At 41.5% G+C, this 27,078-nt stretch overlaps 1 protein-coding gene across 1 annotated transcript in view; it reads right to left on the reverse strand.

Annotated features, from left to right (window-relative positions):
- Window positions 1-27,078, reverse strand: part of nr5a2 (nuclear receptor subfamily 5, group A, member 2) — a 68,984-nt gene that overhangs the window by 35,295 nt on the left and 6,611 nt on the right. Inside the window, exons 3-4 of the mRNA XM_085248211.1 lie at window positions 25,924-26,065; window positions 16,038-16,747 (exon numbers count right to left, since the gene is read on the reverse strand). Coding sequence (XP_085104337.1) covers window positions 16,038-16,747; window positions 25,924-26,065 — 852 coding nt within the window. The remainder of the gene's footprint in view (window positions 1-16,037; window positions 16,748-25,923; window positions 26,066-27,078) is intronic.

Raw genomic sequence — 27,078 nt, forward strand, 5'->3', positions numbered from 1 at the left:
GTGTGGCAAACACTTAATTACGCCGAGCTTGACGGTGTACCGAAGCTCGCTTCCAGTTTAGCTCGTTGATTAAATTGAGGAGCGACGTGTTTTTGGTGTTTTTCTTTTTGTGATTTGGACAAATTAGCCAGCAATGTATCAGGAATCATAAAATGGTTTATATTTGTTTTACTTTTAGAGCACACACAACCCTGATGACCTGAGATAAAACCTCACTATCAACCTGTTTATTTCTTTATTGCCATTATAACATCTTAACAAAGACCAAGCTACAATAAAGGCACAAAAAAAAAAATATCAGGTCACCATTTGATACCATCTAGGCAGCGTCTTGTTTTAGGTCAAACGAAATAGCACATGCCTACTGAATCCTGCTGCAAATCATTTTTGACATCCTTAACTTGCCCAAGCCACAAATAGAGTTATATCCATCAGGAAAAACAACAGAGTGAGTGACAAAATCCCCTGGATGTTCCAACAATGGTATGTGAACTGGTGGGAAGGCCGAGACGGATGGACAGTGTTCACGATCCAGATGACGTCCCCCTTTCTGTTCATGCTGCAGAGTGAGAATAGAGGACCGGTATTCGCTCGTCTCACTTTAACAACGTCAGCTTATGCTTATCGTGGCCCTCCAGTCCATGTTCGGCCTCGATCCTTCGGCTGGCACAGTGATAAGAATGCTGGGAAAATGAGCAGGTGGCAGGTGCTGCTGCTAGTCAAGTGGGAGGGGGCTACACAGAGAGCAGAGGAATGATAATACTGGTGGTAATGCACCCAGTGAAACTAAATTTGTCAAACAGCAGACAAGCTTAAGGAATAAAGCAACCAGAGTCAATTATTTCCTACTCGGATATGTATTTGTTGCTTTTGAACTGATGCTTTAAGTCCCTTTACAGCTGCAGACACGTAACTGAATGGCTTGAACAGCAAATAAATGAAAACATTTAGCCAACTATATACAAAATGCTTGTTGTTACACTCTCAACTTCACTGCAGCTGTGTCTATTAAACCTTAGGTTGACACAAAAGTTCAGCACAAAGGTTCACTTGGCCTGGTTGTGCTATATAAGGTATCCAAGCCAGAGTGTCACCTTTATCTATATTTTACTATTTTATTATGAGAATGCTCCTTCGTCCAGCTTTGAGCTGCCCTGCGACAGTATGTGACACTATATACTGTATATATATACATCGCACGAATGCCCATCAGCATGTCTATAGCACCTGCTTGTTGTATGCATCTATCTTTAATCCAGCAGATCAGGTAATGGAGAATGCCGATGGGTTTATCTCCAACTGAGCACACAGAAATCCTAGACTGTTATTATGTCTCTTAAGAGCCATTGAGATGCCACAGGCCATCTGTGAGCTCAGAAAATATCACACAAGATGCAGCAGGCCTTGCATCTTTCTTTCACTCCAAAATGAAAGCGCTTCTGGTGGAAAAGAGGTTCTTTATTATATCAGCTTGTGATGCGTGCTTTAAAATTGTACATGCTCTATTCATTTGTTTTGCAATCAGTCGAGCACAGTATTTCTAGTCTCACCATAATATAAATTCACTCACTGCAAGTAGATGTAAAGGTTTTTCAAGAGAAGTGTAGAAAGTAGAAAGTGCAAATCTTCTTTCCTCCAAGATACTATTCAGTGCTTAGTCCTCAGCAGTGCAGAAAAAACAAGCCGTTTCTTTTCGAAGTATTTTTCTTGTAATGCCTTGTAATTATCTACCTACCTAGATGCTTTGAATGAGCATTTGTGTGTCGCTGCATATGCACTTACTGTGTGTTGGACTGAGAGCGAGACTGAGAGGCTTGTGTGAGTGGATGTATGCTGTCCTCTGTGTGTGTGTGTCAGAAAGAATTCTTTGTGTTTCAGCGTGCGTGTGCCCCAATGTCTGATCGATATTGCTGAGGCACTGTGATTGATTGGTTCCCACGGTGACCGCATTAACGGACTCCGGAGGCCGACCTCTGACCTCTACAATACCGCACATTCGATTGGCAGTGCTCTTTCCCTCTTCCCAGCTTCGCATCGTTTCGTCTCTACACATTATGGCATTTGTTTTCTTGTCCAGGTCCCGCATTGAAAAACCCCCCCAGCAAAACAAAAACCGAGACAGTGATTGGGCACGGACTCTTTCCCGCCCTGCCCTTGCTCACCCTGTCTTCTTCCATTCCGCTCCGAGTACATGTGTCCTGAGCCTTGTTGAGCTGAGAGGAAACAAGACACGGGCCTGACGAAGCTGTGCACGCTTGCCTGGGCTTTACCTCAACACACACTGATGCCACTAATACAGGAAACCACTGTAAACAGTGTAACAGTGTGCTTAATAAATATGTAATTAATACATTATTAACATAAAAAAGATGCTTTTAACAGCAGAAACTTGATACAACAACTGCGCACGCAGGCTAGGAGAAGTGTGGCACTACATGCTAGAGAAAGAAAAAAACAAAGCATGTCTGCGGGTCTGGGTGCTGCAATGGGAAGATTGTCTTGTTTTCTCAAGGTCGCTGATGATGGCAACAAACACTCCTCTCTGTCTGATATCAGCGCAGGGATTTGAGGATGAACCAAGCACGCCCAAACTTTCCTATTCTGTTTTTACTTGATGCATAAGCATATGAAAGATGGAAAAATCGATAAGGCAAGAGGAACAGACCAGTGAGAGGCCAGACCTGAATTTCAATAGATATCTTTTCATGCATGCAGTGTTTATTGTTGTCTGAAACAACTAGACTGTTTACTAGACATGCATAAAAAAGTCTTGTAGGTAATGTCAGCCATTTTTATTTTATAAGTATATAAATAATGACTGAAAAAAGTTGTATTTTAATCTTGCACGAGGTTCAAAAACAGGGAGCTGCAATAAATTTTATTCCGAGAGAGTGTGAGACATGTAGGTAGTTAATGAGAAAGAAATGTATGTACTGTTGCTTAATTTCTGAGGAAAGTTAATCCATGAGCGCATGACTTCGAGGCACTATTGTTTCCAAGGTACCTTAGAAATAGATAACTTAGCCCCACCCCAGCCTGCGTGCACACACAAACACATACACACAGACTTGCACAGACACACGTATGCAAGAAATCTCAGGGCTTAGAGCTAAGAAGCTATCAACTAATTATCAAAAACACAGAGAAGCCCTGATCAATTATTCACATGAACATTAGACCGCTAATACACATGCAGCCCAGGGAATGGCATCTCCCAAAAGTAACCCTTCCTTTTACACTCAAACGCACACACACACACACACACACACACACACACACACACACACACACACAGGCACACACACACACACACACACACACACACACACACACACACACACACACAGGCACAAACACTTGGATGCAATCACGTTAAGACCTACATAGTTGCAAATGGGTGCCAATAATATCCATACCTACATGAATATTTCTGCCTTCCTGCTTCTCCACTCTCCCACCCCACCTCCTCCATCAAATGCAGTGAGAAAATGCATGCCATAACAAAGTCAAACGAGTAACGCCAGTAGACTCTCTATAAGGTTCCTGGCTGGGAGGCACTGACCACAGAAATCCTATTGATCCATCAGCAACCCCCCAACCCCTCGTAGATTCTTCAAGCACACACAAATACACACCCCGAGCTTAATCTACAAGGCGATTCCAAGGCATTAAGCCCCAGCCATTGGATTTTCACGCTGTGCAATCATTATTTGAGCTAATGCTGCAATTTATGACTAGGTGTTTGTGTGCTGGGTGTGAAAGGCATGTGGAGGGGATGCATGGTACGCTGGGGAGTAAAAGACTGCGAATATATGCAAGTATGGATTTGACTTTGTTGTGATTGTGGGCTGGCTAAAATTGTGGCTTTGGATTTGGTTTAGTGAAAGGTTATGACAGTCAGATGTAAATGAGAAAGATGGTTTAGGCACAGGAATCAACAAACAAGTCACAAAGTAAAGGAAAAATCCTTTACCTTTTACCCATAAGTGAAGACATCCTTCGGTCTCGTTATGCTGTGGAGGAGGTGGGGGGTAGCGTGGATTTGGCTCGATTTAGCCCCCTCAGAGCTAAGTGTCATCGCAAATCAATGACAGAATGACAAAGCCCTCATCTATAGGGCCTTAGGGGTCAGTTAATAGTTTGATGAGTATGAATATTATGTAAATCATAAGCTATGAATTTTCTAGTCACCTGATCTCATCTGCTCTGGTGGATTTGAGAGCAGGTTAGACTGCCCCCTCCACCAGCATCAAAATCAAAGAGCAAAATACAGGAATATCTTTTGGAAGAATAGCATCCCGTTTAGAGAGTACCAGAGACCTGTCGAATCAATGCAAACGCATACTGAAGTTGCTCTGTTGAAAAGAGGTGACCCTTTACATACAAAGTAAAAACCTCTCTGCGTATGTGTAAGTGTGCCCTGGTGTAACTGTTTGTGTGTGCGTGTGTGCGACTTCGATTGACAGACGCTGGAAAATTTGCCAATAATCCTTGTCTGGATGTCTGGATGTTAAGAGGAAAGGAAGACACGCAAAAGAGGAGCCAAAGAAGACAGGAGGCTGAAGCCTTCACCCTTTTGTATTATTCAGAACAGCAGAGACATTCTTCTTTAACTTGCTCGTTCTTCCTCTCCCACACGCAGACAGACATATACCCACAGACACACACATATGCAATATACCTTAACCCAGCATAGAAGACCAGAGCTGTTTTAAAATGCACAGACTGACGCTGTGATGCTTTCTGTCTGAGAGGGTGGGAGACACATATTCCCATTAGTGTGTGACGCGCTGGGGGAGGATGGGGGTTTTTTCCCCCTTGTTTTGTTTTTTCCTTGGGGGGTTGTAATGGGGTGGTGGATTTTTAAGAAAACAGCTGTGAATCCACATTTAAATGTGGCGCAGCTCCAGAGATCACTGGGATCAGAGCCCTTGATGCACAAATTAAATATCTGAATTGCTTAATTGAGCCTTTCCAGAGCTCTTGTGATATGTAAACCGCCGAACTCAGAGGAAGACGAGGTATCAGAACCGCAGTGCCGCAGAACAGATGGGGCCCTGCTTCTCCCTGAAGTGCATCTCCAGGCCTTCTCTGACAGAAACTGCCACGAATGCATCTGGATTTGGAAAAAGATATCTCTGTATAGCATGGCTGCTGCGGGCCTGGTGGTGCGGCTGCTCATGATGGGAAGTGCAGTGCAACATGTGGCGTGTAAAGCATTGCCCTGAGGGAAGGTGAGACTATGGCTTGCCACCTGAAAACCTTGCATTTTTTTCAGCTTCACTGGTTAATTTCTAGAGGTTTAATGACGTTGTCGACACCTCTCCCAACAAGTCCCCTTTCGGCATATTTGGTTTATTGCTCGTCATTGTTTCAGCTTTGCCCGAAAAGCCTTTTTTTAATCCCCTTCTGAGAGGGCGCAATCCGAAAAGAACGCAGGGCCTGTAATGGCTATTATTAGTGCCATGCCTTTATTTCACATGTATGGAATCGTTTATCCGTGGCTCGTGCCAGGTTCGCACTTATGGCTTTTGGGGAGAACAGAGAAAGAGTCTGACAGATTGTGAGGTGAGCAAGAGGTAATGGTGTGAGAGTCATAAAAAAGTCCTGGTCTAGTGCAAAAGATATAAGAAAAGCAAGAGCAAAAACCGGCAAAGAAAAGAGCGGCTAAAGTAGGAATAGGGAACAGGTGCTTTTGTCCTACTTTGGCGGGAGGGCTTGGGCCGTTTTCTCGGCTGGGTCGCTGGCTGGCGTGCAGCCTCGTTGAAATTTCTCGCCCGTTGTCATAACACAGCCACAGTGTCTAGTGTTACTCCGACGAACTGCACACATCAGTCATCGGTGTACAAATTCAATCACCGTTGAATATAAATACCGCTCGAGTCTTTAAGTGTAAAACTAGCCAGCAAGCTGTTGACTGTGGTCCACCACTGTCTTATCTATTGTCTCCTGGACCCCCCAGGCCCCGAAGCTTCCCCACTCCCTGTCTAGAATAGATGAGCCATAAATAAGCATCAAAAATAGACCTAGGGGCACAACTGTTGACAGCTTTGTGACGAAAGCAGCAGACACGGACCCAACTTGTAGGCAGGCTGGATTACACGCAGATAATAAAGGCCACGTAAAATGGGCACATAGGAACCAAAGGGCACTCTGTGTGTATATTGCTTGGTTATTTATTTTTATCTTACCTAAAAGCTAGGTGTGTGTTCTGGTAAATGTGTGAAAGACAATCAAGTCATTGTCTAAAGAAGTTACTCACACTTAGATACCTGACATATAAATATCTCCTTCTATCACTGTAGTAGGTGGAGTTTTCCAACATAAAGAACATATGTAATGTAACATGCTTAAACTGTATGCACTGAATTTAAATCAGGTAGATAATTGTTGAGTTATAATTATGTAAATCTGATATATGTTATTCAGCTACTCCAGCAATGAATATTGGATTTTACTTTGTTTATAATATAAATAGATGAAGTAATCAAAAACTGTGCTTTGGTTCTGGCGAGCGCAAGAGAGGAAGATGAATTGGCTGACATGTTTGCATACTTTTGAATGGTGAATTTAGTTTAGAGGTTGGGGGGTTAGCTTAAGGTTGCAGCAGCCACACCTCAGCCCCTGTGACCTCCAGGAAACCCTATAGCAGGGAAGTATTTAGAAGCAAAATGCCAGGACTTGTCTCTGTATATTTCCCAGTCGTCTGACAACATAGTGCCACCCTGTGCGTCTGCAAATCACAATGGGCTGCATTTTTTTTATTTATCTTTTGGCTTTCAGTGTTTCTAATGGGAAGCTGGGGTGGGGTGGAAAGGTTTCTGGATAAAAGGCAGATTTAACATGGCTCATAATTAGAAGCACAGCAGCATATGTGTGTGTGTGTGTGTGTGTGTGTGGAGGGGGGTGGGGGTGGAAGGAGCGAGAAAGTTGCTTTGTACTTTGGAGTGTGTAAAATGTTTACACTCCCTTGAGTTGATTTGTTAGCAGCCCAGCCAGCTAAATCAAGTTCCAATATCCACTTTGTTTACCCAATTTCTTTGTCTTTTATTCCCACTTCCTTTCCCTTCTATCTATATCTGCCCGTCTCTCCCGGCTGATTTGACTGACTGTTGCCAACTTGCGAAAGAACAACAGTGTTAGTTCGGGGGCCACAGAGGCTAACAGCACAGCCCAGTCACCTGCGCCACCGTCTTAACAAGCAGCATGACCTGCCAATAAAAAAGGCTTTTACCCTGATCATTCTCAAACAAGACTTAAACACAACCTGCTCTTTCTCCTGCCGGATGCCCAAAGTGCTCACAAATGCGAATCAGCCCGTGTTAACTTGCTTGAAAATGAAAAACTACGAGAGGAGGTGGAGGCAATTTTTTTATTTTATTCAATTTTTTTGCTTTTCTTTGCTGCTAAATGAGCAGTGGGTTGAAGACGAGAGGGGGGAAAACGGCAAAAGGCCGAGACAGACAGAAGTTTACAAAAGCAAAAAAACAAATCTCTTTTACAGGTTTAGTTGGGTGGTGAATATCCAGTGATGTCCATCTGTCAACAACTGAATGTCTCATCAGTGCTCTCGCATGCAGAGTTCCAATTTCGGTTAAGAGTCGAAACAGTGGGAAAAAAGAAAGGTCCTTGTGAGAGAAAGAAGTGGCGCAAGGAAGAGATAATGCTGAGGACAGTTGAGTCTATCATTGCTCAGAGCTCTGTAAACTTGTACTTCATGACAGCCTTTCATCCCTCATCAAAGCAACAAGTAGATGAGCAGACTTTGCACATGCTTAAAACGACCCAACCCCCGTCGTCTCCTTAAAGCTGCCGCTCCTTTGGGACAGGTGACCTTAAATCTTCTCTTTTAACAAGTTTCCTGTTCTTCCTTCCGGCCTCCCGCCATCCCCCCGGGATGGACCTATGGGACCCGTCCAGTATTTGAAATGGCTGTATTTTGAAGCTCAGTCTGACTATCAGGGGAAGTGAAGAGGACATTGGAAATTTTGCTTTCTGTCAAATCGGTGGTTGCTTGCAGTCAAAGCAGCCTAAGTTGTATAGGCTGTTCAAAAATTCAGACTGCTATGTTAGGAAATAAATATTGATTTAGAAGAAAATTATTATTTTTTATTTATTTGTGCTGTTCTCTGAGGCAAATACAATATTTTACATGCATTTCCATGTTTCACTTGCACGTGGGACCTGTGAGAATAGCATTTCACAGCTTCCGTATCTTGCAGCGGGACACTTCAGTGTAAGGCTCATATTCAGGACGTCCAAACTGGAGCCTTCTAGCTAAAGAACTGCCTCAGTCATATATGATTTATGGTTTTTTGACTGCCCATACACTGTCTTTAAAACAGATCCAAAAAAATCGACTTTTCCCATTTTGTATTGCAAAAAAAAAAATCAGGAGGGCCTTTTTACACTATTTATGAAAAAGACAGAGTGATGTCTGCATGATGGTCAATAATTTATGAATGAAAAGAGGCCTTTGTGAACCTACACCAACCTCTCCCTCCTATAAGTATCCCCCGAACTGCTGCTGCTCCTACCCAGTACTGCTGATCAAAGAGATATTGTTACAACTAAAATAGCAACTTAAAAAAACACACAGGCGGCCGTAAGACCTGCCGGCAGCCAGGGAGACACATAACAGCAGAAGGGAGACGGTGAGAGAGAGAAGGAAGGAAAGAAAGAAAGACCGAACATGTAATAGACAAGTAAACAGGGACAAATAGCTAAAATAAGTGAGGCTGGTCGTCTGCCGACTTCAACAAAAAAAGTCTGTGCAGAATCAAAGGGGTGTGTGTGTGTCTGTCACAGGGGGGACAATACTGTACATGCATTTGTGTGTGTTTTAGGGTGGGTTGCGCACACGTGTGTGCGTGTATGTCATCTATCACTGGACAAATGCTGGACTGTGGGGGGTGTTGGTGGGGGATCGGGGGGGTGAGGGTGGGTGGAGGGGTTGTCGGCCAGAATACTGCTGCTCCTCAAATGAAATAATATATCTTTGAAAGCCTACGCCCCGCGCCAGGCCCAGGCCCCATATATCAAGCCCAAGAGCGTCTGGTGGATCTGCTCCAGGCCCATTAACCTTCCACCTGTTCCCTCCTTACACCCCGCACCCTACCCCACCAACCTACCGGTTCTCTTTTCACCCTCCCCTGTTGTCCTTCACTGTGCCCCCTCTTTTCCTCTTCCTCCTCCTCCTCTTGCCCTTGGTTGTTACCTCTCACAGTCCCTTGTTCATCTTCCCATGTACCCCCTCCCCTCCTCCTTATTTTCTTCTTTCTGTCCTTCTCTAGCGACCCTTTATTATCTTCTTGTAATATTTTCTTAATTTCTCATCTTATGTCTCTATTATTTTCCTTTGGTCAACTTTTTTGAACCCCTTCTTTCTTTCTCTTACTATTTCTATAACTAATTTAAACATCCCGTGTGCCATCTTTCCCCACACTTGGCAACATCCCTCTCACTGTCCTTTTCTATAGCTTCTTCCTTTTATCCCCTGTAAAGTAAGGGTGCCGTGGTATGTGTGTGTGTTTCCAGGGTGCGGCACAACCTGCAAAATAATTCAAATTCAATGGAGCAGGGACACAGTTACAAATCTCTGCCAAACGCATGTGTCCGCCAACCCCATCACGCTTGCAGTTTGTCAGGACTGGCGGTGTTGAGAGAGGAGGTTGTTGCATGGTGGGGTAAGGGGTGGAGGGGGTTGACCTCTGTGACAAGACAGACATTGCAGCCTGAGGCTCCGGATCTCTGCGTGTGTGTGTGTGGATGGTGGTATAGATATACCACTTCCCAGGGTTCACAGATCACGCCTAAAACGACTTATTAATTTCCACTCAGTTATGGGGTGTGAAGAAAAAAAAAAGAAAAGGTGCAATCACCGGTCAACGCAGTGCAGGGGCAATATACCCCCTCCTATTACACACACACAAACACACTTAAACACACACAGAAACGTGCACATGCACCTTGAAAATAAAAGCTGCTTCTGAATAGATTATAGAAAAACGAGGTGGGGGAGTAGACTACATGTGTGCAGAGGGGAGAGAACCAAGACTGCAGGAAAAAAAAGACCATCCAGTCTGAACTTGTAAATATAATTTTACCAAAGTAAATTAATGTAATATTTATGGATGTAGATGGGAAAGAGGTCGAGGAGGGGGCTGAAATTATGCACCGGGGCAGAGCGGGGGCACATCAGAGGACCTTACATTATTCACTCAGGTAAATCTATTAGTGGAGAATATTCAGGTGTGAGATGTGAACATCAGCTCCCCTCTTGTCCCACCCGAGGGATCTGTCATCTGGTGTGATTGACTGACACGCAGCAGCTGAGAGGAGTCGATTAAACTGGAGGAGAAGAGTAAGCGCTGTAAATAATTCTACTGCTTAAAACTACTTGTCTAATTTGTTAGACTGCTGCACATTTCTGCAGATTTTTGTGTGTTCATGAAACCTTATGAAATGTATTTATTTATAGGAATCAATAAACTAAACTGGAAGTAAAATTGAAGTACAAAATAACACAACACAGTGCTAATTTGGTATCTTAGCGGACTGGTCTGTTATGATAACAACACTTTATTATAAAGCTCTTAAAATTTAAGTTATGATTTGTATTCAATTTGGGCTTATTAAATTGTTTGCATTCCTGCCTATATTTAAAAGAAAGCTGACATAAAGATGCGAGGTATGACCTGCAACTCTCCTCTCCTCTCCTCCTTTTTCCCTCCTTCTCTCCTCCACCCGCTCCTCTTTGTTATTCCCTCTCCTTCCCTTCCCTCTCCCCCCACTCTCTTCTCGCATTCCTCGTCTACCCATCTCTTCTCTCATCTCCCCTCTTTGTTTCACCTCTGTTCTCCTCGCCTGTCCTTTCCTCTCCCCCGCCATCTGTTTATCCAATATGGCCGTCCCATCTCAGCTGGGAGCTTTCCCAGGGAACGAGACTTCTAATACAGTTCCTCCTCAACATAATGGGCCTCAGTTCTGCTTTTGCCATTGCCGCTACATGCAGAGCAGAGCAAAACAGAAAAACGAGAGAGAGAGAGAAACAGAGAGGCATAAAAACCTAAATGGATCTCCTCCAAACAACTGTCGCTGGACAACTAATAGAAACAGTAATGCCACATTTAAAAAATGTCACGGGTGTTTTAACTCTGTGCCATTTTTTTCAGGTGGGTGGACTGAGTATACATATATAGTTACACAGGTTTGGGTATTTGAATTATCTTTTAAAATGCTACGTCACTTTCAGCAGATAATTGAAGTAACATGCAGTTCTTGCTCACCTTATATGAGACATTTGAGATTTGAAAAAAAAAATAGTGCAAATGTCTTTGAAGCTGGGATCTAAAATGTATCTAATGGCTAATAATGTGGAAAAAGAAATGCACCCCCGCCAGTGAGGCAAAATTTCATAGCAATAGTACAGTAATAATTTGGAAATGGTAGTTCACATTGCACATTACATCATGGATTATCATATTGTTGCCCCATTTATATTCACTTTAGTCTAGTGTTACTCACAGTTACTACTATGTTATTACAGAGTTGTACCACATTTTCTTTACTGTGCTATTGCTAAAGAGTAGTAGCTTTACGGCACTACTTTACCTATGAGCCTTTGTCTGACAGGGTGCTTCCTTTTAGTACATTAACTTCTGTATGCCGTGTGTTGACAAGGCACGCAAAAGCGCTTGTTGTCCCACCACCGAACACACATGTTTTTATTAAAGGGTGTAGAGAGGAAAGAGGGTGGGGTAGCTGTGGTGAAAAGGGAGTACAGTTAGGAAGGTAAGATATAAACATATGAATCATCAATAGTCCCTATCGCCCTGCTAAATTCTCCTTCCCATTGTGTTTGTGGTGGGAGTCAGGCTAGCCATCTTTAAGCTGGAACAATGGAGGAGAGGGTAGCACCAGACCACCGTGGTATGAGTCACCCTCACACACACACACGAACACACACACACACATACACACACACACACAAAGTCCAACTACTCATGCAAACACTTGTATTCCAATTTTCAGTAAAAACAGGAACAGAGTGTTTGTTTGTTTGTTTTTTTAATGGCTGTCTTCACCAGTTTTACAAAAACACATGACATCGTCTTTTTAGTCAAAGTGTTTAAATGTTGTCAAGGAGCAACTTAAACTATTTGATCCTTTTAAAAGTCTGATATTTTACCTCACGTGTGTACTTTAAAAGCATTTGTAAGACAAACCTTTACTTCTGTTACAAATTCATCTCTTTCAAGGGCGGTTTGATTTATGACAATTTCTTGTTTTTTTTTTTTTTCTGCAGCTTGTTTGGTGAATCACTTCGCTTTACTTGCACTTTCATTTTTGTGTTCTTGCTCTGTCTTGTTTTCAGTAGCCCTTTTTTCATTATTATTATAGTGGACATTGATTTATATTCCTGTGTAAAGCAAACTTTAGTTGACAAATTTCTAAATATCATGGGAGGTTACTGTTTTACATGAAATGCTTTCATGAAGTTGTTTGTTGGGAGGTTTTGTGTTGTATTTCCATCATTCTCCTTCATCTAGATTTGCTTCAGTGAGAGAATTCCTAGAAAGCCCTTCTGAAAAGTGTGCTTGCTAATACTTTAACTATGGGGGTTCATTGATTTGTTCTTTATAGGGGTTACCATCACGTGTAGTACAGCTGTGAAATCCAGTACCACCAAAAAGCAATCTTTTTGCAAAAAGCCTGTAGCTCCCTTTATGAGCATAATAAAGATTTTTTTCTTTTCTTTACCATGCACAAATGTATCGGAGCAGGCAGTGGGGTTCATGGCAGGACAGGGGATGAGAAGGTTGGGGAGGGATATCACAGCATCCGCCCAGTGCCAGCAAATGTCTCTGAACGACAAACGCATTGTCAAACACCCATCCCCCCAGAGCGAACAAACTCTGGGATACACTACATTTAAGTGTGGAACACAGTGGATTAAGCATGGTTTGTGTATACTTTTGTATACACAAATAAATCCCTTTTTTACCTTATTTACCCTTTGGAAAATAAGACAAATGTATAGTCAGTGGCTTTCTGCAAAAAGAGCAAAAACTAATCTTTCAATGAAAAATCATTAAAACCATTAACTGCATCTTTTGTTGGCAAACGCAGGGTCAAGTTCTGATATAAATAACAGAACACGAATCACGAATCCACCTGTTTTCAACTCACGTAAAATTCTATAAAACTCCGAACCCTGCCAAAGCATTCCCTCATCATGCCACTTTTTTTAAAACGGATTTTAAAACCAGTGCACCAGACCTGCCTCGATCTAATTGTCAATGTGTTAAACCAATCAGAACTGAAGTAGTGAAGTAGGTTGGCGGAGAGAGCCCACCCCAACTTCTCAGATCCAAGGTGTAAGAAATGTTCCTCACGTCATGCCTCATTCCCAGAAGTAAAGAGAGGGAGGGCGAGAGGTAGTGCGCCGCACTGGAAAAGAATAGGGAGTGCTCTTTAGAAGGTCCCCTTAATGACTAAATATTTATGAGTCTCGTGACCGAGGCCAACTTATGGAAACTAAATCTTTAAACACTTTTTTGGCAGATGCCTCCCACACACCCTTCCAGCTTGGCTCTATGACCAGAGAAATTCTTTTGTTCTTACAGAGCTAATAATAGTGAAAGGGGCTGTGCTTTATGGGTGAGTGGTGTCCGTGTCTTAATGTGGATATCTTTGTGTGTGTGTGTGTGTGTGAAAGCGTATTTATAACTTCCTACAGTGCCACACTACTGCAGTGACAAACTTTTAATTCCACTCAGCTTCCTCTCTTTCTGGTCTCAGGCTCAACCTCATGTCTTAAAGTCAGATTTAATAGTTAGAGGAGCTGATGAAGGATTTATACATGTCTTATCAAATCAGCAATCAGTATGAAACACTACAACGTGCACCATTAGCTGTACCAACACAGACACACATATAGTCAAAAGGAAACAAAGATTTGTTTACAAGGAGATAAAGGTGGAGAACAAAGGTCGTGGGTGGGTTTTTCTGCTTAATTTGCACAGTAAAAATATGTAAAGGATGGCACCATGCATTGACACACAATTATTAAGCTCATATGGCTGAAAAACACAAAGCAAATACTTTGTAGATTTTAAAATGCGTTCAATAGCAGCATCAGACAATCCAGAGTGAGCTGATCAGTTTGGCTAGCCCGTGCTTTGCATATTCTCCCCAGCATTAATCTTTCTTCACCAGTCCTCCCTGTAGCTGTTAATTAGAAACAAGCGAGGAGACGAGGACTGTGGGAAAATCTGTCAGTGCCGCAGCTAGCACATTATTTGTCAGGCCCTCTTGTGCTTCAGATGACCCTTCAAAAATAGGGGAAGTGGGGTAAGTTCAATTATCTCTCTTACTTGAGTGAAACGTGGTCCCACCTCCCCAAAAAACACTGGGTCTTGTGCAACACAAGCAGGAGATTATTTTTTGTAACCGTTTGGGGTAGAGCAAGAGGTTTCTCCTGCATAGAGCCCGGGTCATTTTCTACCTTTGTAACAGGCACTCGGCTCAATTACTATCAAGCTTCTGTAATATGGGTAGTCATTAGGCAAACATAATGACAGCCCATTCAGCAGCAAATCAGGGAGTGACAAACACAAGTGGGTGAGATCATTGAATTAGGATGAGAGTGAGAAAAATAGAGATGCTTCACAATGGAGCAAAAATGATCATTCAAAGTTAATTGGCAAGCCACACACAATTATTAGCTGTGGCCACACCCTACAAAGGTCCTTTGTGTGTCTGTGTGTGTGTGCTATGCATTTGAGGTAAATGCAAATACAGATCTCAAAAATGTCAATAGTGGGGACACGGCGTGTGCTAAATGTCAACATGTGTTTTTCAAGGACTCTTATCTGTGCTGTAATTGGCTCTGTTTTTAATATTGCATTTTTTCATTTGTTATTTTCCCCTTTGAAAACAAAATAATATTAAATATTTGGAGGGGATTTTGCAACAGGCCCTGGCCCATGAATATGCAGCTGAGCCTTCGGCGATGCGGTGTGAAACAAACAGAAAAAGAATCAGACAAGGGGAAGAAAAACAGGTGAGGCACAGACTAATCAAATGCCTTTCATGTCGCTCTGAACATTAACCTTCATTCAGAGCAAATAAAGTGCAAGTGTGCAAACACACACCAGAAAATCTCCCTTGTGCTCTGTGATGAATAGGAGAAAGAATGATCACGTGTTACAGTGAAGCATTTGTGGATGGTATCCAGTGGTCAGTTGTAATTGTGATCTGGACAAAGGATACAATGTTGCCATTTTACTAGGCTTGTCAGATTACATAAACCTTAAAAAACTGGGTTAGGAGGAGCAGAGTCTTAGGTTTAACTGTTATTTAATTAGAACTCAGTTTAAAAAATTTTTAAAACGCAAAAGACTTTTTTATTTTTGCTTTTATAGTCATAGTATCGCATGTCATCACACAGCGCATGTCTGTGTAGATCTGAGAAGTATTTAAAAGGGATGGTATTCTGTTCACATAAAACCCTCAGACTAGGGCCTTGTTAATATGAAATGTGCCTGAAGCTCACAGTCAAAGTTTTCAAAACCCATAGCAAAAATGTGTCATGCACGGGGTAAATACAACTGGCTGCTGAATTTTGATCAGGCAATGGGACACGCAGCAGTGGCAGCAATGGACAGACCTGCCACTGCCCCCCACAGCCTTGTGCACTCAGTGTTAGCGTGCTCCGTGGCATTAAAAGGGAGATTAAAGGTCTGCTGAAGATAAAGGATTAAGCACATGTTTGTGAACTGGGTAAAGTATTGTCAATTATGAATGGCAACATGGTGAAAGATTTAGCAGTGGAAAGAAATGCAGGATAATTTATTAAAGGCATGAAGACTTACTGCAGATGGAATTAAAGCTTAAACAGTATGCTGTCATAACTGATCAAAATGATGGGCCAAACTATGAAAACCAGTGTTGGCTAATAATTCAATTTATGTAGAGTAAACAGCTTCTCACATTCAAATGTAAACATATTTTAAAGACTTGTGCGCACATACCTTGAGTTCTCGGAAGAAAATGCTGCTGCGTGCCCACTCCACGATGGAGAAGAGTGTTTGGTCGGCCATCTTGCACATCAGGCCAAAGGTATTGAGCTTCTCGTGTTTGCCCCGGCTCGCCTGCTCCTGCTGTAGATAGGCTAGGATCTTGGCCTGAACCTGCGGCTCATCTGGCTCACATTTAAGCAACTCTACAATCAGGTGTGGGAAGCTGGGTGGTGAGCCCGACTGGTAGGCGTCAACGTAGGCATAGCCCATGATGGATTCTGGTGAGCTGGTATATGGGTCTGGGTACTCAGACTTGATGGTGCGAGTGCCCTGGAAGTGTCCGTAGGCTGCCTGGTAGCCCTGCAGGCTGCCGGCATGTGGTGGCATTGCCATGCTTACTGGCGAAGTGACAAATGGGCTGCGGTCGTAGTCTGTTGGGGGAAGGGCTGTGCCGTGGTGGTGGTGGTGGTGGTGGTGGTGACTGGTGTGGTGGCCAGCGTGGTGGCTCAGTGGAAGGCCCTTGGAGGCTGCAGAGTGGATATTCTGGATGGCTGAAGAGATAGTGAGGTCAGTGGGTACGGCCTGCATCACCTGGCTCATGGCCTCAATCTTTAGGCCGTTGGCTCGAATCAGCGCCTTCTTTTGCTGCTTGAGGGCTCGGTCACGTTTGTACATTGGGCCGAACTTGTTGCGACCGCCCCGCATGCGATCCGCTCGCACAGCTGACGGGCAGAGAGATGAAAAAGAAGACAAAAAAGGAACATACAGTCAGCTGCATTTAAAGTTCACAGTTATAGTTCTTAAAGAGGTTTCATAGAATAAGCAGTTAGTATATGCAATCCTAAATATTTTTCACATGTTCATCCAAAAGTTATTTCATCCAGAATGATGAATCCATTCAACAAAGAGATTCATAATCCAAAGAGACAATAGTCTGCTAAAGATTACATGCCTGATAACCTCACATGTGCTTGTAAGTAGAAAAAGCCTTTAGAGTACCGTTCCAGACTGTAAAAGTAATTATGATGTTTGGATATGAACTTTTCATATGTAACTTGTATGTAGGGCAAAAGTTTTCCTGTGGTGATTGCACTTGACATTTACCCATTGACTCTTAAACCCCACAGAGCTCACAGATAGCAATGTTACTCATTGACTAGAAACTCTATGAAACACTCTGCAGAATTATCGCTGTGCAGCTGGCTGTCTCGGTCTGCCATACAGAAACTATTCACCTCAACAGCTAGATGTGGGTATAATCTCACAGGATACGCCAGCTCTCTTTCCAAAATACATGTTTTAAAAATGTATCTGAATATGAAGTTCCAAAAACCATTAAAATACCACGGTCAATTACCAGAATCTTTTTTCTTTTTAACAAAACTCCCACAAAAAAACAAAAGCTTAAAAGCCTGACAATAAGTACATTGTGTCTCTTTATTCTGGTGAAACAAACATACCCATGATGCCCCCTGTCTCCCCCCTCGGTGCAGCATCCTGTGGCGAGGATCACAACGAGTCTGTGCTGTGGGTATTTATAATGAACGAACTGGGCACACAGTGGACTGCTACGAGGGCCATGTGTGATCTGTCGAACTGCTGCCATGGGGAAGCCGCTCTGCTGTCTCTCAGTTGGGGGGCGCTGGTGTTAATTATTCATACTTAATTACCTCTTACTCTGACGAGGCTCTCGTAGCCCAGTGTGCAACCAGCTAACGGACTTCTGGGACACTATGCAGCAGAAAAACACTCACTAACACCAATATTTCAGAATATCAACTTGGGTTTTATTGTAGACTTAAAGGTCTTCTTTCTTTTAAAGAATTTCACATATACAAAAAGAATATGCTAATGAATGCACATATATTTGACCTGCTCATACACACTGAGTAATCAGCTATCTTAGCCAGTCAGCCTCGATCCACTCTGACTCTCGATGTCTTGACGGATGAATGAAAGAACAGAAGAAGAAAATTGAAGAGGGGGTGTTGAGAGGGTGTGGTGGGGGATTGAAGTTCGGGGTTAAGATGGGCAGATACCCACACAAAGGCATACATGAATAGACACACACTCACACGGACACCGAGCTGCCTTGGGAGTGATTTTAATGACCTCCGTCACGAAAAGTGCCTGTCACTGATCTGAGCGAGAGGAGCCGAAAGGCCAGACGCACACACTCACACAACCACATGCCGCTTGTGTGCATCACCGTTTCGTACACTCACACGCAGAAAACACGTGCAAACACAGAGTCCTGAACATAGAAAACATCAGACACAGAATCGCATAAAGAGACGGGGGGCACGCTAGACAGTCAACTTGGCGACTGTCATCTCGGCGACTTGATTTTACATGCAAACGTTCACACAATCATGTCTTAACACGCTTGAGGTCAACCCCATGCAGTGCCCACTCAGCCAGGCTCAGGGATTATCATGACCCTTCAAAAATTGATTATACATCAAAAGAAAAAAAAAGAAGAAGAACTCAGGAGCCATGTCAAATGTATCCATTATACATTATTTTGGAGCAACTTTAACTATTAATGATTCTCCACAACAGCGTAATTAATGAGCTGAGAAACTAATAGTTGGCCCTACTGGGAAAACAAAATTAAGCCCCGACTGCCTTTCTTGCCTGCCCACACCCAGGGACCCACATCACATCATGAATATCAGGTTTGGGGGGTGTTGGTCTTGCCACCACACACACATACACACACACTTACACACAGACTCTTTGTGTCTAATTAAACAAGGTGATTTGCATTCATGTAACACAGATTAATATACAAGGGGGAGGGAAAGGAGGGAGGAGGATGGTACATGCCTGTGTATTGGGGTAGAGGATGAATGGGTGTGAGTGAGGTGGAGAAATGTTAAAGGGTTGGATGCTGCACAGACTCAGCCTATGATGAAAAACAAATCTTATGATGCTGTAAGTTTAAAGGATGAAAAGCATGGGAAAAAAGTCACTCCGTTAAAAACTGAAATTTCCAACAGTAACTGAATTTCCTTTTAACAAAAACTTTGCAGACTGTTGCAGACTGAAACTTAAACTTATTGGCAGCGTTGTCAGGTAAGGGATGTTTGTGTTGTTTCTGATTTTAGAGGCATAGACTTGTGTAACTGAATATTACATAAGACAATGACAACCGCCTACAAAAAAGCAAGCAAGAACAAAAATACAATAACAAAAATAACAAGGTGCATGTACTGCACACGTAGCTTGATTGACAGAGGTTGACAGGAGTTGTATGGAAATGTGACAAATATTTGGGTGATATAAAGGCGGAGGCAAAAATAAAGAGAAGTGCACAAACCTGAGATTGTAAATGAAAAAGATGTGAGTAATGCAAGAGGACAATGCATATATGGAGACAAAACATTAAAAGTTCAATTTAGGTTGATTTATATTGCACCAATGCACTAATGATATTCAAGAATCACTTCAAGGGGCTTCAAGGACTCTGCAGTATTCTGTAAAAAAATCCCCTAAAAATCAAGGGAACCTCTGTAAATAAGCACTTGGAAACAGTGGGAAGGAAAATCTCCCATTTAGCAGGAAGAAACCTGTAGCAGCAACCTGAGCCTAGAGCAGCATAACTAATCACGCTGCCTCCCATTCTACTTTTAGAAATTCTAGGAACCACAAGTAACCCTGAAGTCTGAAATGCTCAATTAGAATAATATGGTACTATCAGGTTTTTAAGATTTGACGGGGCGAGACCATTTACTACTTTGAGTCTGAGGAGAAGGATTTTAATTTCAAATTTAACGAGCCAATGTAGAGAAGCAAGAGAAATATAGTCTCTTCTTCTTGTTCCTGTTCATACTATCACTGCAGCATTTTTGATTAAAAGTTTTTAAAGAGTTTTTACAACAATCTGATAATAAGGAGATAGTCCAACACCCTGAATGACATGTCTTAGTCAAAAATGATTCCATGATTTCTCACAGTGTTACTGGTGGTGAAAGTGGCCATCCAGAGTAAGTATCCGGTCAGATGCCATACTTGTAAGGATTTTTGGGACATTATTTGGGACATATATAATAACCTCAATTTTGTCTGAATTTAGGAGGAGAAAATTAAAGAGGATCCAGGTTTTATATCTTTAAAACATTCCTGTAATGTAACTTTTTGATTTTGTCATATGACTTCACAGCTAGATATAGCTGGGTATTATCTGCATAGCAATGAAAATGTTTACAGTGTTTTCTAATAATATTGCCCAACTGAAGCATGTATAATGTCAAAAGTATTAGTATTAGTATTAGTCTATTAGACAGATTCAAACCATTGCACCCCAATTTATTTAATACCCACAGTGCAATCTTTGTCATTTCTGGAGTAAAATATTGTAATCAGTGGTTTGAATGCTGCACAGGACAACCACAGAGATGAGTCCACACAACTCTTAGTAGTGCTGTTACTGTGCTGTGATGAACTCTAAATCATTATTGAAACTCTTTAAATAGACCTTCCCCTGAAAATGATCAGTTAGCTATTTTATAACTGCTCCAACAGTAGTTATAAGAGGAAGGTAAGAAAATTGGTTTACAATAAGCTGAGTTAGCTGGATCAAGTATAGGATTTTTTTTATTTATACCTGTGATGAAATTCAAAGTCATTACTAGTACAAGTTAAAGGAATACTAGGTTCAACAGAGTCTGACTCTATGACAGCCTGGCTACAATGATGAAAACAAACCTGGGTTTTCCACTATCCGTGATGAACAGTAACATGTCATAGCTTTATGGAGGGCTTTTTTTTTTTTATAGAGTAACAAACTAGTTTTCTATGCCAAACGAAGGTCTTCTGAATCACTGAAATGCCATTTTCTCCCCAGCGTACGGGTTATCTGCTTTAGTATGTGCATTTGTGAGTTATAACCGGGCATCAAGAGTATGGATTTGTTGCCTCCTTTTTCAGAAGAGCCAGTATCCAGTCATGTACAATGCAACATTATTAACTAAATAATTATCCCATAAATTTTAATCATGGTTGTTAAGTTTAAGTAGCGGCTTTGCATTGTGTTGTGACATGTCACTGAAGAAGATAAAGCTTCATTAAATCTATTTTATCCATTTAAATCTATTAGACTTTACTTTAAGTCTAATCTTTGAGTTGATGTTGAGTGAACTCATTTACATTTTGAAAAAAGCCAGTTGAGTCTAATAATAAATTAGCTGCAGTGTGAGCGCTGATATTTTCAACATATAAACGAATGTTAAAATCAGCCACTATAATTATTTTACCAGAACTGAGCATCAAATCAGATTAAAAGTGAGAAATTGGAAACAATTCTAAAAGGGAGGTTTTTCAATCAATTATAACTCTGCCTAGGTCTTTGCTTTATTATTAAAATACAGTGAAAGATTGCTGCCACTCCTCCTCTTCAGCCTGTGCTACCTGCATTCTGACAGCTCATAACTCGGGGAAGCTGATTCATTTAAACAAATGTATTCATCCTTACAAGATTTAGAAGAGAGTGACCCATTGTTTAATATTCCATATTTAGTTGTTTTGCTATTTTGTACAGTTAGAATACTTCTAAGTTTCATTTTGATTTTTAATAATTAAAATATTTTTGCTGGTATTTCATTTTTTTAAGGAAGGAAAATTCCTTTTTTGTCTTCATGTACTAAGACTCAACTTTATTTTATCACTGTGTCTGAGCGAGGGGATATCCTGAGTTAGCTATGAGGCTTTGGGGCCAAAGCTAGGCTAAAAGGCTAATGCGACCTTACATTCTGAGTTCACCTTTTTTTAAATATTTGAGAGCACAACAAATGCATAAACCCAGGCACACATCATCCATAAATTCCAAAACTGACCAAACCATCATCTCCCAAGTGTCCAATGCCCCCTGTACCTCTCAAACATGTACAAACACAAGCACATGCACACTCTGAATTTTTATAGCAAGTACAATATCTCAGCAGACACCTACACATAGCCACTAAAACTCTCGAAGACATCACACATACAGCCCTCGCTGCTTATATCCTCTGATTTATGGTTGTTTAATATACAGGAATATTAAGCGTGCGTAGGTGAGGATCCCTGTCGGCTGCCGGCATATTAATGGGTCCCGCGGAGACTTGCTGACACCCTGTTTGTCATGTCGGGGCCCCGGCCCCTGCTCTGGATGCGCCCTATCCCATGCACACACATGAATACCTATGATACCTATGCATAAGTAATGGGACAGCTCCCCGGCTTCCACTGCGGATACTAGGAGGCTGATGGAAGACAAATCAGAGCGAGGAAGATGGAGACAGGGAGGAAATAAAAAATTGGAACAAGAGGGATACAAGGAAGAATATACAAACACTCAGCCGGTGCTGCTAATTTCAGCAGAGGGGCTCTTAATAAATTTACATGTTACAGAGGACTGCAATGTAAAAAATAATTGCAGTTCAAAAACCTAATTTATATTTACTAGTTCAAAAATATTCTGTCCGCTTTAATATGTGCAGGAAACTGTCAGTAACTTGTATTACATCATTAAGCTTTGCGTTCTTTGTGTCTGTTGAAATACATCAAGACGACAACAAAACATTATGCATCTTCTCTTTCCTTACACGGCACACAGTGGAACCAATGCTGATTTAAACTCTTAGTATCGCAAATACAACTGTTATGCCCTGTCTTTGATGTATTCTTGAAGGAAATATTAAGCAGTTCAGTGAAGCATATGATGCAAGGCAACTACTGTATTACTGAGCAAAAAAGAAAATTGCGCCAGTGGGAGCTGTTTGGAAAGGGCACGCTTCATCAGCTTTAGTGAATGACGTTCTAATGGATCAAATCTTTTTTCTTTTGATATCTTATTGAGTTACTACAGCTAGACATGCTATACAGCATGTGCCCGACCCATCGTCACCATGTTTGCTTGTGTGTTTTTCTTTCATTTTTTTGTTCTTTAATAGGAAAAATCCTCCAAAAATGAAAGAAAATGATGCATTGACTGAATGACCACAAAATAGACAATATTTACTGTACTTTTAATAAATGAGAAGAAGAGAAACACAGCTTAAATATTGGGGTTAAGATCACTCTCATCCAAATTAGTCTGATGGTTAATTGTTGGGATTAAATTTGGGGTTAATTTAATAATTTAAATGCAATCTCTGCAAGCGTTATTCTAACTGTAAGTTAGGCAGTGTTTGTTTCAGCAAACATCTTGAATTTGAACAAACTGGGTCAGAGGTAAATCACTTATCCTGCAGCAAAAGCATGCGGAGGAGAATGTGATGTGTTGCAGCAATGTTTAAATTATTTCCGTCTGACGTCATTGAAATGTAAAGTTTTTTTGTTGTTGTGTCAGAACAGTCAGGACTGAGCTCTTAGTCCGGGGATAAAGTGAAACACAAGCGGTTGCATATTGTTAACTATAAAGGGCATTGCAGTAACATAGAGCAGAGTTACATTCAAATTTCTAAAAACTATTCTAACTGTGTAAACAGATTAGGGTTCTCACACACAGACACACAAACCTCTTTAGTGCCACCTCCATTACACTAGTCTCAAACGCTGCACGGCCTAAAGTAAGGGCCCAAAAATGCAATTTAAGTCAACTTTCAAGATTTCCTCACATTTGGTTTCCACTTGATGCCCTGAAATCACATGTTGCTGCAAGCTGCTGTGTAATGGAATGAAAAGATTGTAATAACAAAGCACATGACCCCAAACCTCCTTTTGCTATTGTACACATTCTTTCAGATGAAATGACAGCTTCTCCCTCTTGCCTGTGGCCTTCTGAACACCTTTCTTGGGCTTCTCATGAATATATGCATGTGTTTACCGGTGAGAGCTCTATGTGTGTGCAAAGTTTGTGTGTGTGTGGTGAGGGGTGTCAGCCGTTCTGCATGGGAGGTCTTTACCAGCTGTGGCAGGAGTCACCCATTGCAGCTTCTGGCCCCTGACAAAGTGCTGCAGGGCCCGTCTTGCCCCCGAGCTGAAAGTTACCGCCAGCAAAACAAATCAAATGCTACCCCCTCCCCACCCTTGTCAGCTGGAAAATGACAGGCCGGGACATTCTGCCCAGCGGCCATTCACTATTAACGGCAATTAATTAAACCACACATGGCAGGTAAAGGGAGAAGCCTCCGGAAAGATTTTAGTTAGGCTGTCTTTGCTATACTTTCATCCTCTAAGGGTCTTATTTCTTTAACATATTAACTTTGCTTAGTTGCATGTGATCATTTCAGGGATCTTGGGATTTTTAATTTAGTTTGAATTTCAAATGGGTGAAGAATTTTGTCTTAATATCAAACTGAAACGAGATGAATAGCAGAACGGCTGCTTTTATTAAAAATACTGAAGTAATTTTGTAGGACCAAATCAGCTGCAACCATTGGCTTTAATGTAGTTTTTCTTTCAAAGCTGTAATGGAAAGATGACCTTCAGGCCCCTTTATTCACTCCAAATGTAATGATTTCAGAAGAGAATGCATCATCAATGTATGTGAGGGAAAACTGGCAGCTTTAAATATTATTTTTGAAAAAGCTGAACCCTCCCCTTCTTTTTGCCTGCAGTCCTGTCAGTTCTGAATGGGCATGTTTGACCAGGGTTCTGAGCCGTGTTCAAATTAAACAAAGAGGCCTCAAAACGGCCAGCCAAAAGTATCATCATTACCATTCTCAGTCTGCTGCCAAGTCTAATATTTTATCTATTACTTTGTCTGGCAACTCTAAGTGCACAACGGCTACCAGATACCCCCAGCACCCCCTGACCCCGTGACAAACACTAATAAGCCATACTGGATTTCAAGGCACTGGTTTGAAATGAAAGGCTTCACTTTACAAGGTTCTCTGTATAGAGTGGCTATTACTGAGATGTTCACCGTTAAATGTTTAAATAAATATATTCCTCTCCTTTCGTACGAGCAATCATTTTGTCAGAGCACATATTAACCATCTTCTAAATAGTGGATATCTCAATGGGAGGAAATTATTCACATGCATATTGATCATGGACGAATACTTTCCACCAAAAGCTAATGTGCAGCTCAGCTGTGAATTAATGGAAAAAAGACTGGCCGTGTCATTTCACCAGAACTTGGGTAGAGGTTTTTTAAAACACCTCTGTGCAAGTCCAGAAGCACTCAACCTCCAATTTTAACTGCTCGATGTTATAATTTTTTCCTCCACAACTTTCAGAAACAGTAATTGCAAACAGGCATCATATCTTGAAAAATATATGGTGCAGCACACACAATGTAAAAGAAAGAAAGAAAGAAAACCCCCCAGCCTGTATCTGCTTTTCCACTTCTGCAGATGTGTACTGTAACATCGAGATCATATTTTAGTGAGTAGTGTTTACTATAAAACCCCAGAATAGACTAAATATGTGGTAAACTATTCATGAAGTTGTAAAAAAACAGTACTGTATAAGTGCTATAAAAAACATCGATATTCTGAGTAAAATGTAATTTTGAAGGACTTCTGGTCAAAGCAAACCTGGAGGCTGTGTAGTGCATTCAAGTGGCTTAGATGCTGACTTGTTATAGGCAGCAGTGGAATGTAATTGCGAGTACTTAACTACAGGAATTTTGAGGTATCTTAGCTGAGTATCTCCTGTTTTACTCCTCATACAGTCCAGAAAACATAAGACAGATTATTTCTTTTTTCTCCACCACATTCATTCTATAGTTACTGGTTACTTTAAGGAGTGAGACTTTGCAAGCAACACATATGATTAATGCAGAAAAGACTATTAACCATTACACATAATGCACCGCTGCTGATGCACGCTGAACACATTGCTTCCCAACAGTTTCCCATGTTTAAGCCAAAATTAATTCAAATTACAGAAGCCAAACATCAGCAAAGCTTGTAATTTCTAGTTGAGTCGATAAGCTAAACTGCGTAACACAAATATGTTTTTGTACCTTCTAGCTTCATGCCGACGGTGAGGCACTTTTGGAAGCGGCAGTATGGGCAGCGCTTTCTCTGGGTCTTGTCAATCTGGCAGCTCTGGTTCTCTATACATGTGTAACGCTTGTTGTTCTGGACGGTGCGCTTGAAGAAGCCCTGTGGAGAGAACCAATTAAGACGTCAACCCGCTTGACCCCTGCAATGCAATGGTAATTGGCCCATTCACACTCCCAGACAGATGGAGAGGGACAGACTTAATGGATACACACACACACACACACACACGCACGCACGCACATGCAAGTTTTAAAAGCTATATGCCCATTGATGTGGTGCTTTATAGACATGTGTAGATGCGATATATATGAAGCAGACACACTTTGAACTCTTAATGAAAACTGAGTATTTACAATTCATTTATATTCATTTAATAATTTATTTTGCTTTAAATAAAAAAATGCTGCAGATATGCCCGTTTCACATACTTTTACTTGACAGCTAATCTTTTCATTGCATTGCAAACTACTTCATAAAAGTCAGGAATTATAATTTGTTTCCTGTCAAAATTGCATTCATATTTTCAATATTCTCTGTTCAAGTAAAAGACTCTGGGAATTACAGAGTAAGCATCTTTTCAACTCTGCACTTAATTATTGAAAAATATGAGTGCAGGAGCCCAAAAAATCCAATAAATTATATCCATAATTCACAGTTCCGGGATTACAGAGATTCATACCTGCAACATGGAATTTATTATCAGCAGCAGCAGTGAAAATCAAACGAAGGGAAGATGGTATTAACGTATTCTAGATCCATAACCTAGGAGGAGAATCCGTAAACCTGGTCTTTAAAATAAAATAAAAATAAAAAAGAACCGGTGGCTATCAATATTTCACCAGACACAAATTTAATTGACAATCTGCATTGCCTGACCTGTCAAAAAAAAGAAAAAAAAAAGGCAGTGCACGCGGTTTTTGGATTATCGACTTCTCAGTGCCAAGAAATCCATGCTTCAGAGAGAACTTTCTCTCCAATTTTCCATTTAGCACACAGTGTGTGTTATAAATATCTGGACCAAAGTGGATTCAAGCGTGCTATAAAAGACACACAGTACATCGTCAGGAGAAGCCGACGACACCTCACTGAAAAGCTCCAAGTTGAGGTTCATT

This window comes from Mchenga conophoros, linkage group LG15, assembly GCF_057382185.1.
Source record: "Mchenga conophoros isolate Kocher_MC1m ecotype Shallow Benthic linkage group LG15, M_conophoros_male_GT1.1, whole genome shotgun sequence".
Lineage (NCBI taxonomy): Eukaryota > Metazoa > Chordata > Actinopteri > Cichliformes > Cichlidae > Mchenga > Mchenga conophoros.